The 11,133-nt window shown below is 43.7% G+C and overlaps 1 protein-coding gene across 1 annotated transcript; it reads left to right on the plus strand.

The window, feature by feature from the left end:
• The first annotated feature begins 7,494 nt into the window (after nucleotides 1–7,494).
• On the plus strand, nucleotides 7,495–10,868 carry LOC123187886 (trehalose 6-phosphate phosphatase RA3). Its single transcript, XM_044599867.1, has 9 exons — nucleotides 7,495–7,881; nucleotides 7,976–8,116; nucleotides 8,248–8,319; nucleotides 8,814–8,909; nucleotides 9,114–9,167; nucleotides 9,357–9,606; nucleotides 9,790–9,860; nucleotides 9,964–10,056; nucleotides 10,349–10,868. The coding sequence occupies exons 1-9, from the start codon at nucleotides 7,636–7,638 to the stop codon at nucleotides 10,400–10,402; spliced, it is 1,077 nt and encodes a 358-aa protein (XP_044455802.1). The 5' UTR covers nucleotides 7,495–7,635; the 3' UTR covers nucleotides 10,403–10,868.
• The last annotated feature ends 265 nt before the right edge of the window (nucleotides 10,869–11,133 follow it).

Below are 11,133 nucleotides of genomic sequence, written 5' to 3' on the forward strand. Positions count from 1 at the left end.
AAACATTTAGATGTGAATTAGACAAACTGTTAAACCACTTCAGATGCGGTTCATTACCTCAATCATGCATGTACAAATCAAGAATTAGGTGACCCAACTGCCGGCCACAAGTGTTCGAGCAATGTCTCCATGTAATGGTACTATGTTTTTTGTTTACTTTATTTGAAGAACTGCAAGGTTAGTCAGAAAGGTGAGCTTCTTCCTCAAGAAATTATGCGTGTTGCTTTTGCCTCTCTCCTCCCTGGCCGGCTGCCTCACAAAGCTAGCTAGCTACCCCCACCATGCATGATGTGTCGTCTATGTGAGGACACAGGCGGAAGGGGCACCTCGGTCGCTCCTCTCTTTGACCAAACCGGACGACATTGTTATTGTCGTCATGTTAATTGTCAAGATACGGAACTTCAAAGATAAATTAGATACGGCATTACGAAGACACATCAGTAATACGTGCATAGAGCAACATTACGACGACAGTTGTTGCTTCGGTGAATATACTAATTATTAAACTTCAAGATCAGGAAAAGTGAATCGAGTACTTTCCTCGTCATATACTTGGGGGTTCAATGCATGCACTACGTACCGACACAACAGGTACTCCACTAGTTTGTACTCCCTCCGTCCGAAAATACTTGTCCGGAGAATGGATGTATCTATATGTATTTTAGTTTTAGATACATCCATTTGTATCCATTTCTACGACAAGTATTTCCGAACGGAGGGAGTATTCAGTTCCTGTCATGAGTCATCACGGACGTGTGGACGGTGACAGGTAGCTAGCTAGCTAGCTGGACGGTGCTGCTCCCCGTCGATCTCGAGCTCTCGGGACTCGTTCGGTGTGTGCGTTTTCTCAGTGGGTGTGTTCTCTAGCTTCAGAAAGATATCTTTGCCTTCTTTATATATCTAACTAAGCTAGCTACATGGTAGTATACTATTCCCTTCTTCCCATAATGTAAAACATTTTTTAACACTACATCAGAGTCAAAAAAACGTCTTACATTACAGGACAGAGAGAGTAGTATACATGTGTTAGAAGGAAGGGATGATGCAAGAGATTGCCAACTGACTGAAGCTTCACCATTCAAATAAATACAATATGATGCATGGAAAGTTGGGGACAAACAAAACAAATGAATTGTATATGATGTCACGGATTACCTCTCTTGCTGTAAACATTTCGTTTTCTCTTCTTGTTTCTGATGAGGGAGGTATAATATAATCATCATGGAGAATAATTACAAATGCCCGTATGAGAGACGAACTAGGCCACTTTCTCCTTTCCGGCCGGCTGTTTGCGTTCCATGGCGGACGATGGCTTGTGAAATTGGCGAACATGCGTACGGCGGCTTTGACCGCCCGGCGTAGAACAACGGGTGAGAATAGTTTACGTCAAAAGTACATCCCGGACCATGAAGCGTGCATGCATGCACTGATAGCACGTTCCCTTGCAGCCTAGGATCTTGCCGGCAACTGAGAGGAGGTGCGCAAGCGCAAGGCATGCGCTGTCAAGAATCGTGTACTCAGGCCCACAAGGAATATACACCCACTATACTTGTTTTCCGTGCTGCTTCGATCCAAGTTTTAAAAATATGCACCCCCACTAGATCGATGCATACAGCATACTACTTGTAGGCCAAGAAAGAACGCGATATTTGCGTGCCTGCATGCTGCAAGCCAGCTATTCATCAGATCTCTCCAGTGCGTGTCGATCGACGACGACGCATGCATGCGTGCATGGACTCAACGACAGAGCTCATTGTGTCGATCGTGCAGTGCCAGGAGCTGGCTCGCTGTTCTCATCAATTGGTGTCAGGGCCTATCCCTGGCGCATTGCTCATGATCAACGACAAAGATTTTCTGTTCCCAAACTCCAATTCCGTTACGATACGGTCGGCCGGGTCGGGGTCTTGGCAGCTGTACTAGGACTCCAACTCCTCCAAGTTGTGTCTGTTATTACTCCATGTGTGCTTAGGCTGTTTTCATGTTTCGGGGAAAGAACGTGTAAGAAGCAAATCAAGAGGTAAACTTGTCACTGGTACTACTACATTTCCAAGCAAGCGTATGGTCGGATTCATGTGGAGTTAGTCAGTAGACTTGGACGACTTTAGAGAGTTCTCCCCGAGCGCTGCAATACAAAAGGGTACGTGTGGACCTCCCCGGCCCTGTGGCCAACTAGAGGAAATGCCGACATATAAGGTAACTTCACATGCGATTATAATAAAGCACGCCTCCCTGGCTCCAAAGTCTAAAGTTTTGGCACGACCCCTGGACGTACATACATATATATATATATATATGCATTGTGCTGTGTGTGGTGTGCGTGGGAGCACGCGACCGTCGACGGCCCAATTAACTAGTAGTGCAACTTTGACGAGAGAATCTTCGGAGCCGATGTCACTTGAATAATGCTTGCGAAATGCTCGCAAAACTTCTACATGTAGTTTGGAAAATCTGGAGCACCAAAATGCCGACGAATGATGAGTGGTTATTTTACATGATTAGCCACGAGGTGTGTAGAAGTTTAGCAATGCAAGAAATAACTTCTGACTGGTAGGACGTTAAAAAAACCCGGATACATGGAGTACCACACAGCAAGGGATTTCATTCCTTCTCTTTTCCTGGGAGTGACACCGACAACACATGTAAATGCACGATTTCTTTCCCTGTAGAAGGCCTCCATCATGAGTCACCCTAGCAATGCAGGCATGCTTTGATTAACAATCATGCATGTTATTAGTGGGTGAGTGCCACGCACCGGTGACAGGGCGCGCATGCATGCATGCAAGCAGCCCATAGATACAGTCACGCAGACGATGTTTCCAGGGGGCGGTAGCTGCAGGTATCGTATCGAACCCTAGAAGGCTTGGAGAGCCAGCGCCACCACCACTAAACTGCCGAAAAGGCAGCGGAAACCATGCAGAAAAAGCTAGGCAAAGATTTCTATTTTCTTCACACACAAAAAATACAGATGGGTTGATGAAAAGGAAAGCATAGTTGGTCAGAGGCAGACATTTCAAAGCCGGCCGCACCTGCAGCAGCAGGCCAGCAAACAAGAAGCTCACCGTACGGCTGCGGCCGGCCCCCACATGGCGGTCAGGTTCAAGCGATCAATTCGGACCAGTTCGACGAGGGCCTAGCAGCGCCTGGGCCCCGGCCGCGCGCCCGCGCGCAGAGGAACACGTGGCCGGTTCTCGTCGGGCCCGGCAGGTGCCAGATGGCAACATGGCGACAACGTGGATGGGTGGGCCTGGGTACGTATGTCTATCACGACCGACCCACCGACCGATGAGCCGCACGTACAGAGTACCTCCTAATCGCCGCTTTGATCTTTTCATATTTCTTCTAAATAACCGCCGCTTAAATATATAGTATATTTCTCTAATAACCGTTGGTTTAATCCCGCATTTTTGTCCTTTTTTATGAAAACAATGGCAACCTGTCCGGTTTGTTTTAATTTATTTTGTCTCAATCCACTTCTCTATTTAGCCACCACAATTCACACGCGTACGGGTAAAAAAGTGTAGCACTTAACCGTCGTTTGTATTTTTCTTCTTCTAATAACCATTGTTTTTATTTTGTTTTGTTTTCTACTAATTGTCGCTTTAATCATCCTTTTTGTTATTTTTTCTAAAACCATCCAAACCCGCTTATCTGTTTAGCAACCACAATTCATACGTATTGATGTAAAGTAGTAGCACCTAACTAGATAATTGCATACAAGCCCCTAGGTGCTCCACCAACCCACATCCTAACCATGTGCATGCCTCGAGATTCTCAATGTATGTTGTATATATATGTGGTATAAATTTGTGTATCAGTTATTACCATTAAAACATATAACTCGTATTATGTTGTATCTTATCAATGCACCTGACAACCCATCAGTAGACACATCCGTGGGAAAAACTTTTCCGCTTTAGGATATAAATCACCCGACAGTAACAATTAAGTTTCAGCCAGGCTACTTAGTTCAAATATTCTAATATTTTAACTCAAGTTTCTAACCCAATTTAAAATCTGCATAAGTGCATTTTTATGATACATAAAATTTCAAACTATTCATACTCCATATGTTTCCTACTCTTTCTTCCAGTGAAGTTACTTTTCCATGCAACATTAACGTATATTGCAACTTCCAGATTATTGTACTCGATCGAGGCAAATATTCCAGTTTTTCACTGAAGTTCCTAACTTGAATTGGAACTTTAAACATACATTCAACCCCTAATAATTTATGAATGGTAATAAGTGCAAATTGACATGTGGTTCTTGAACCATCTCTCATCCGAGTGGGGCTCCACCCACACATGGATGCCTTTCAAATATATATTTTAAATCATAAATTGGACACTGAATACTAGTCCAGTTATCTAACAGATAAATTCCTCGGTACGATTGTTCTGAATATCATGATATTGAATTCTCGAAGATTGTGTCTCTCCAAAAGTATAAAACTAAGACTTCCTAGGTACCTTTTCGAGTAGAGAATTCCATGTTAAGAATGCATCTAATATGAAATCTCATTTTTAAGTGTAAAGGTAAAAATTCCATGATAGTTATTATAAAAAGTGGCATGATACTAATGTTGGGAATTTATGTCTCTTCCCAAAATAGTGAGAATTTCATGTTGCTAAATTTTCTATGAAGTTCCTAAATTAAATTAAAAATTCAAATGAAAACTGATAATACCATGATACTCCCTTCTATCATCTATAATCTTGGGCCCCCGCAATCTAAATTATGTTTTAACCAGTGACTATTCGTGGTTATGTTTGTGAGTAGTAAAGTTTATAATCAAGACTATATAATGCAATGCTAAATATCAATGGACAGGGTGGTAGAAATCTAGTGACCCTACTCATTCTTTCTTTTATTTCAGAGTTGTATTGCTATGTGTCCTCTTCTATGAATTAAGATGACCAATAAATGCCTTGAGCAGAACATAGTAACGTCTAGCTAGGATTTCGGTGGGTGAAGCATGTCACAGCGACAAATCCGTGTGCCGCCCGCCACTTTGAGCTTTTTCTTTATTTCAGTAACCGCCGCATTTATACGTTTTTCTTCTTCTAGTAACCTTCGATTTAATTCAGCTTCTCCGTTATTTTCCTAAAACAATGGGCATCTTGTCTGGTTTTCGTTAAAAAACCGCTCCAACCCGCTTCTATGTTTAGTCAAGACAATTCATATGTACTTGTATAAAATGGTGGCAATAGATTATATACATGTTTGAGTCCATGCGTATGTATGACTATTTTTGGAACAACAAAATTATAATAATCAAATCCCCTTTTGGAACTGTGTTTGCCACTTGTTCGCTTTTCTTGTTATAGGAATGACTGCTGAAGCTGAAGCATGCTGCAGAGCGAAAGATTGGAGCCGAAAGCCTCAAGACTAATGTTGTCAACTTGTCATGTCTTTGCCGAGAATCTATCGAGGAGCTATAATTGGCTGTAGAGAGTAGAGATGACGGATTAGCTCGCCTTTTCTTTTTCTCACGTGCTAGCCTCTTATGTTGGTCTGTAAAACCATGTAAGTGTTCCTTATTTTGGCTGCGCTCTGCATTGTGGGGTCTCTTTCATTTGCAGGATTTGTAAGACATAGGAAATAAAAAGAAAAAAAGACAAAAAAAATTGAGTGGCATATCATCTTGGATACTACAAGAATAGTAGTATGAGTGTTTGATTGTGCACAAGAAAACATTGAATTCTTCACACATGGTTGGAGCGAATGAAAATTTTCCTATGGAATTAGTACAAATGAATTCTAAGAAAAATTCCTATGGGTTGTAATCGTACAAATCAAACAAGGCATGCAAGAAAAAAAATCTTAGGATTAGAATCCTTCTAAAGTCCTAGAAATCATTTTAATCAAAAAGTAGTGCTACACTACATGAATCAGGTAATTTGCCGTCAGCACAACTCTTTGTCATCAACCTTTTGTCAAGACAGACGACAAAGAGCAAACTGTGTTTTTGCCATGTAGTGCATGCGTCAAAGACTACTAGGTTTCAGATTGCGGGCATGCGCATCATTTTTTTTTTGTAAAGTTCACTTTCTTTCCATTTTCTCTTCACATTTCCACTTATAATCAATTGTATATTTCTAGTTTCAAAAGTAATGGAAAGGGGAAAGGCTGGTTTTGGAAAAATATAACACGACACTAAATTCAGTTTCCCTTTTCTCATTCATTCAATCAATTGTAGTCCATTATTGTGTTTTTCATACTTAAAATTGTTAGAACTTAGTTTTGATTATTAATGTTAAAATATGGTACCAGTAGCTTTAATTGCGTTCCTATACCAGACATGGAATTCCCAATTTTTTATTATGACTTCTTCACGGGAGTAAATTGTGTTGCAATATTTGTAAGTGCAAACAAGAAAATGGTACGTCTATGCTTTAATCGGCTTAAGTGCAAATAAGAAAACGATTCGTCTATGCCATACCTAGCTGAGATTTTGTTAAGCTACAATCGATTCCAAAAAGTGAACTTCATTTTACTAAAAAGCGCATTTTTCTCACTTCCGAAAAAGGTACATGATGCACTTTCCATGAAATAAAGTTGCACTTTTCAATATCAATTGGGACTCGACAAAATCTGAAGGGATTGAATTTTGCAAAATCAGTAAAAATAACTTAGGGCATTGAGTGGTCACTTAGAAATAAATTTTCACATTGAACTCGAAACCATGATATGTACATGCCAACAAGAAGTATGAAATCAAGGCACACACTCGCACATGGTAAAATCAAATTCATAATACCTCGAGTTTCTAGTACAAGACCAAGGCTGAAGCTGTGGTACCTCTGGACTTGGCTCCTCCACCATGAGGAAGGTTCCGTTGTACGTTAAAGGTATAATGTGCATATTAAGTTTTTTTTTGAGGTATAATGTGCATAGTAAGTTACCCAAGCCTCCGTCAACCGCCAGGCGACATCGCCATATTTGGCATGTAAGTGACATGACATCTATACCAATATAAAACCATGTAATCTAACAAATCTCAGCCATTAAACCATGTAATCTAACGACTCAACCTGCTTCAATGGTGAGTGCTCAACACATTTAGCATGCAGTTAATATCATATCAAATATCGATTCGATCGCTAATCACATAAGTAAACAAATAATTTCATACCTAACATATGCATATCATCAATATAATGCCTAATATCAACGTGCATTGCATGTACGAATTTACTAGTTATCAGCAAAAACAAGTAGTAGAAGAAACGTTTGGTCATGCGATTTTTGTATTTCAAGATAAACATATCACCTCACTATAACTCTTGGACTATACATAATTCATGTGAAACACAATTAACATGAAGCGCAAAATACTTGAAATTACGTGGAAAGGCCATATATTCTTCTTTGCCCGAGGTATTTGCCAAGCATCAAAATGTTGCACTTCGGCATCAGAAATTCGGAGAGGTGGGCCAGCCCTTACGCCCTATATATAGACCCGGATTCCACCGCCCCAACCATCAAACCCTCTCCCTCCTCCACTCCCCCCGAACCAGCGCCATCACATCTTCTCTTCTCTTCGTCCGTTGCTCCCGTTGAAGCCCAGGCACCTTCTTGCTTTCTCCCACCGCTTCTTCGGTCTCTCTCCCTGTGTCGGCCCGCGCTCTCGTCATGACGAACCACGCCGCCTTTGCTGCCGAGGACGCGGTCACCGCCGTGGCGGCGCCGGTGCAGCCGGGTCGCCATTTCGCGTCGTTCCCGCCGCGGAGGGCCCGCGACTGCAGGAAGGCCGCCCTGGGCCGCATGGATCTCGCCACCTCGGGGGTGCTGATGGCCGGGTCTCTGCTGGACTCGATGAAGGCCTCCTCGCCCCGCCACGCCATGCCCCCCGCCGGCGCCGACCACGAGGAGTGGATCGTAAGTTTCTTTCACATGGCAGCTGCTTTCCTTTCGTTCCCACCCTCCCTCCCTCTCTCAGCCGATGATTGAGGAATCTTTGCCTGAATCGCAGGAGAAGCACCCGTCAGCATTGGAGTGGTTCGAGGGCGTGCTCGCGGCGACCGAGGGGAAGCAGATCGTCATGTTCCTCGACTACGACGGCACCCTTTCGCCGATCGTCCAGGACCCCGACCGCGCCGTCATGACCGAGGAGGTCAGTCTCCTTCCTCCCTCGTCCCATGTCTTGTGACGCCTTCTTGCGACGCGATCGAAGCAGAGCATGCTCTGTTCACAGAGGTTCCCTTTGCACTGCCCTGTTCTTAATTTTCTCTTTGATTGACGCAGATGAGGGATGCGGTGAGGGGCGTCGCGCAGCATTTCCCGACGGCCATCGTGAGTGGGAGATGCAGAGACAAGGTACATTCCAGCGCCAACATATCCTCTAGTGCTACTTTCTTGGTTCCTTGCTGCTGCTGCTGCAGCCGTTGCATTTTTGTTGTTGTTGCTTTCTTGGTGCTGTAAAAGAAGCCTAGTCTTGCACCTCACACCACGGCTCCAGCAGCGTGCACCGTAAACGGAATCTTCCAGGTTCCCTTTTGTAATTATTTGGCCGTGATTTTCACCGTCCACATGACATGGCATGCATGCCGCATTTGGTTGCGGCCGTGAACCTAGACGCTATACACACAACAGTACATGCAAAGAGGCACAGCGAGCGTTTTTATGAGCGTTTTCTCGCACTACTAGTACTTCCGCCCACAGAAAGAGGCACAGCGATCGTTTTCATGAGCGTTTCCTCGCAGTAGTACTTCTCTCCTTCCCCCTTCCCCTTTGCCCGGTTACCTCTTCATCTACGTACAAAAGAAACAAAAGAGCACTGTATTTGTATTTATGGTGCAATATGTACGCAGGTGTTCAACTTTGTGAAACTGGAGGAGCTGTACTACGCCGGGAGCCACGGCATGGACATCAAGGGCCCCACCAAAGTGTCTAACCACAAGGCAAAGGTTAGTTAAGTTAGTCGACATCTACCTTCCTCCGAATTTTCTTCCTCACTTATTCTCTCTCTCTCTCTCTCTCTCTCTCTCTCTCTCTCTCTCTCTCTACAGTCCTCGTGAAAGAGACTTTTCATTGGCCCTAATTTTTTGTTTGCTGTAATTAAGTCGCTTGCGAGCTGCGTGATTGAGTGGTTGTTCGTTTTGTCTATGCAGGCTGACGAGGTTCTGTGCCAGCCGGCGACCGAGTTCTTGCCTGTCATTCAGGAGGTAGGCATGCACGACCTGACCCTGTCTTTCACCAGTGAGAGATTAATTAAACTACGTACCTGAGAAATAATATTCCTAATCAACGAGTACTAATCTTGGTGTACTTTTCTTCTCGCCATCAAGTCCACTACTGCTACTAGAATGTAAACGATTTGCTGACAAGTGTGGTCCGGATCGATTAATTTGCAGGTGTATGAGAAGCTGACGGCGAAGATGGAGTCCATCCCGGGGGCCATGGTGGAGAACAACAAGTTTTGCCTCTCGGTGCACTTCCGCTGCGTCGAGGAGGCGGAATGGGATGCTCTGGGCAGGGAGGTGAAGGCAGTGCTGGACGACTACCCGAAACTCTGCCTCACCAAGGGGAGAAAGGTCCTCGAGATCCGGCCCTCCATCGAGTGGAACAAGGGACACGCTCTCAAGTTCTTGCTCAAGTCTCTCGGTGAGTTCTTGCACGGCACATCACAATGAAAATCGACGGGGCAGCCCGTTGTTTTGTTTTGGAAAAGAAAAACACAGCACATAGTACAAATGCATAAATGTTGATGCTGCTTCATACATGTCTTGTTAGGTACTTGCTTCATAAATATTCACAATAGATTTTTGGATGGTTTTTCCTTTGCAGGCTATGCGGGGCGCAGCGACGTTTTCCCGATATACATCGGGGATGACCGCACAGATGAGGATGCATTCAAGGTATAGTACGCGCTGCACCTGTACTCTTTTGCGCTGATGCGCTCTATCGATCCAGTCCGATGAACTGAGCCCTTTTTTGCAATAAATAAAAAAATCAAAATAGGTGCTGCGCAACATGGGACAAGGCATCGGGATCCTTGTGACCAAGTTTCCGAAGGACACAAGCGCATCCTACTCTCTGCGTGAGCCTGCTGAGGTACACAATAATACTCCACTATATGTATGTATATATGCATTTATATGGAATGTATAATAGCTGCATGCCTATTTTTGTGCAGTCATTTTATGCTTCTAAAGTTAGCACGGCTAGCTACCTACCTACCTAAAGCAACTACCATATATTGTGGTCACTGTTGCAGTAGTAGGGATAGCTAGCAGTAGGTGTATGAAATATTAGGCGTGTCACTTTTCTTCTAATAAACATGGGTTTTGAGTTTGACATGAAATTTGTTTTCATATGTGTAACCTGGCTTGGTCATGTTATGCAGGTAAAGGAGTTCCTGCGCAAGCTGGTGAAGAGCAACGCGACAAAGAAGGGGTAATTCATCGATCAACAGCCCTCTAGCTCTAACTCAACATGGAGATCGAGCAACCTATATAGCTAGTGCATCAAGTCTAGCTTGTTCCTTCCTGGACTTGATGGTGTCTTTGGCGTTTGATTTTAGTAGAACAATGCATGCATGCGTGTTGGGATCCATGTATAAGATCCAGATCGAGCAGTGACCCCTGCCCTGCTAGGCCTTGGCTTTGAAGGTTTCTATTACTGTATCCTTCTCGCGAGGTCTTGTAATTAGCCTTCCGTTATTAGCTATTCCCTTCGTTCCAAATTACTCGTCGCAGAAATGGATGTATCTAGAACTAAAATACATCTAGATACATCCATACCTGCGACAAGTAATTCGGAACGGAGGGAGTATGACAGAAATGGGAGTGACAAAGTAGCCCTCCCTTTTCTCACCCCGCACTGTAAAATTGTTCTCGCTTGCTTCCTTCCTTCCTTCCTCGTTAGCTTGTGATGATGTGATCTCTTTTGACAAGTACTCCCTCTGTCCCATAATATAAAAGCGTTTCTTACACTACACTAATGTTAAAAACGCTCTTATATTATAGGACGGAGGGAGTAGCTAGTTAAGATATTGCTATGCTAGTTGTCACTGCTGTTGGTGGGAAAAGAAAATACGGCATGCAATCAAGGGAGAACTTAAAAACAATATGGCATGCGATCGAGTCTCTGTTGCGAAGTGCACAGTGCATGCATATGGGTATGCACAGA

Source organism: Triticum aestivum, chromosome 2A (genome assembly GCF_018294505.1).
Source record: "Triticum aestivum cultivar Chinese Spring chromosome 2A, IWGSC CS RefSeq v2.1, whole genome shotgun sequence".
NCBI classification, from domain to species: Eukaryota; Viridiplantae; Streptophyta; class Magnoliopsida; order Poales; family Poaceae; genus Triticum; species Triticum aestivum.

Coding starts and splice junctions, on each gene's coding strand:
- LOC123187886 (XM_044599867.1), top strand. CDS start 7,636: ATGACGAACCACGCCGCCTTTGCTGCCGAGGACGCGGTCACCGCCGTG. Junction 8,910..9,113: donor TGTCTAACCACAAGGCAAAG/GTTAGTTAAGTT, acceptor TTGTCTATGCAG/GCTGACGAGGTTCTGTGCCA. Junction 9,861..9,963: donor CAGATGAGGATGCATTCAAG/GTATAGTACGCG, acceptor AAATCAAAATAG/GTGCTGCGCAACATGGGACA.